Source organism: Limulus polyphemus, unplaced genomic scaffold (genome assembly GCF_000517525.1).
Source record: "Limulus polyphemus unplaced genomic scaffold, Limulus_polyphemus-2.1.2 Scaffold10647, whole genome shotgun sequence".
Classification (NCBI taxonomy): domain Eukaryota; kingdom Metazoa; phylum Arthropoda; class Merostomata; order Xiphosura; family Limulidae; genus Limulus; species Limulus polyphemus.
The window spans coordinates 1-1927 of NW_013676257.1; the positions used below are offsets into that span (position 1 = coordinate 1).

A 1927-nucleotide genomic window follows, 5' to 3' on the forward strand; every position below is an offset into this window, starting at 1 on the left:
TAAGCTTACCTGTCTAATAGCATAGTAATTCACTGTGTCCAGTTACATCTCATCTATGAGTATTTTACTCTGTCCAGTAATTCACTGTGTCCAGTTACATCTTATTTATGAGTATTTTACTCTGTCCAGTAATTCACTGTGTCCAGTTACATCTTATCTATGAGTATTTTACCAAATGGGAATGCAGTGTAGCTCTTCTTCAAGACTTTTTCTTCAAAATCCTTTCTTCTTGAACATCTTTTGTAACTTTCAACATGTACTATCACCATAGAACCATTAATGTAGCTTGTACTTGTAACAAAACTAACACTTTTTGGGTTTATGGAGATAAGAAGCTTCTTTAGCACTGAACTATTAGCCTAGTGTGATTACAAGTTTCACAGTTTACGAATGTTAATTTAAAGTTAAGAAATGTGTTTATTTTTGTGTGTTATGAATTAACTGAATGTGTTAATAAAGTTTTGGGCTTTCTAACATGTAAGAATTCTTAAAAATTTTCAAAATTATTTGCAAAAAATTGTCTAATTCATAGGACTTGGAAGTTTCTTGACTACAGATCGATAATTGTTTCAAATATTTCAGACTATTATTGCCACCCAGCCAGACATAGTGATGGTGGAATTATGTAGAAGAAGAGCCAACATATTGGCTTTAGATGAAAAGACAATACTTGAGGAGTCTCGAAATATGAACTTGGAGAAAGTCAGAGATGCTATTAGACAGGTAAGCTTATAGATAAGTTAGTATTATCAGAGATGCTATTAGACAGGTAAGCTTATAGGTAAGTTAGTATTATCAGAGATGCTATTAGACAGGTAAGCTTATAGGTAAGTTAGTATTATCAGAGATGCTATTAGACAGGTAAGCTTATAGGTAAGTTAGTATTATCAGAGATGCTATTAGACAGGTAAGCTTATAGGTAAGTTAGTATTATCAGAGATGCTATTAGACAGGTAAGCTTATAGGTAAGTTAGTATTATCAGAGATGCTATTAGACAGGTAAGCTTATAGGTTAGTTAGTATTATCAGAGATGCTATTAGACAGGTAAGCTTGTAAGTAAGTTAGTATTATCAGAGATGCTATTAGACAGGTAAGCTTATAGGTAAGTTAGTATTATCAGAGATGCTATTAGACTGGTAAGCTTATAGGTAAGTTAGTATTATTAGAGGGACAGAGTAAAATACTCATAGATGAGATGTAACTGGACACAGTGAATTACTGGACATATTAAAATACTCATAAATAAGATGTAACTGGACACAGTGAATTATTGGACAGAGTAAAATACTCATAGATGAGATGTAACTGGACACAGTGAATTACTGGACAGAGTAAAATACTCATAAATAAGATGTAACTGGACACAGTGAATTACTGGACATAGTAAAATACTCATAGATGAGATGTAACTGGACACAGTGAATTACTGGACATATTAAAATACTCATAGATGAGATGTAACTGGACACAGTGAATTACTGGACATATTAAAATACTCATAGATGAAATGTAACTGGTCACAATAAAATACTCATAGATAAGATGTAACTAGACATAGTAAAATACTCATAGATGAGATGTAACTGGACACAGTGAATTAATCTTAAGCTCACTGGTAAAATACTCATAGATAAGATGTAACTGGACACAGTAAATTAATCTTAAGTTCACTGGTAAAATACTCATAGATAAGATGTAACTGGACACAATGAATTAATCTTAAGTTCACTGGTAAAATACTCATAGATAAGATGTAACTGGACACAGTGAATTAATCTTAAGTTCACTGGTAAAATACACATAGATGAGATGTAACTGGACACAATGAATTAATCTTAAGTTCACTGGTAAAATACTCATAGATGAGATGTAACTGGACACAATGAATTAATCTTAAGTTCACTGGTAAAATACTCATAGATGAGA

At 31.9% G+C, this 1927-nt stretch overlaps 1 protein-coding gene across 11 annotated transcripts in view; it reads left to right on the forward strand.

The window, feature by feature from the left end:
• The first annotated feature begins 555 nt into the window (after positions 1–555).
• The window catches only part of LOC106476464 (traB domain-containing protein-like), a 12870-nt gene continuing 11498 nt past the window's right edge, over positions 556–1927 (forward strand). For all 11 annotated transcript variants that reach the window (XR_002609177.1, XR_002609178.1, XR_002609180.1 and 8 more), the window contains exon 1: positions 556–723. Coding sequence is in view for 1 of the 11 variants with exons in the window: in XM_013937121.2 (XP_013792575.1) it covers positions 613–723 (111 nt within the window). In the remaining 10 variants the exon portion in view is untranslated. The remainder of the gene's footprint in view (positions 724–1927) is intronic.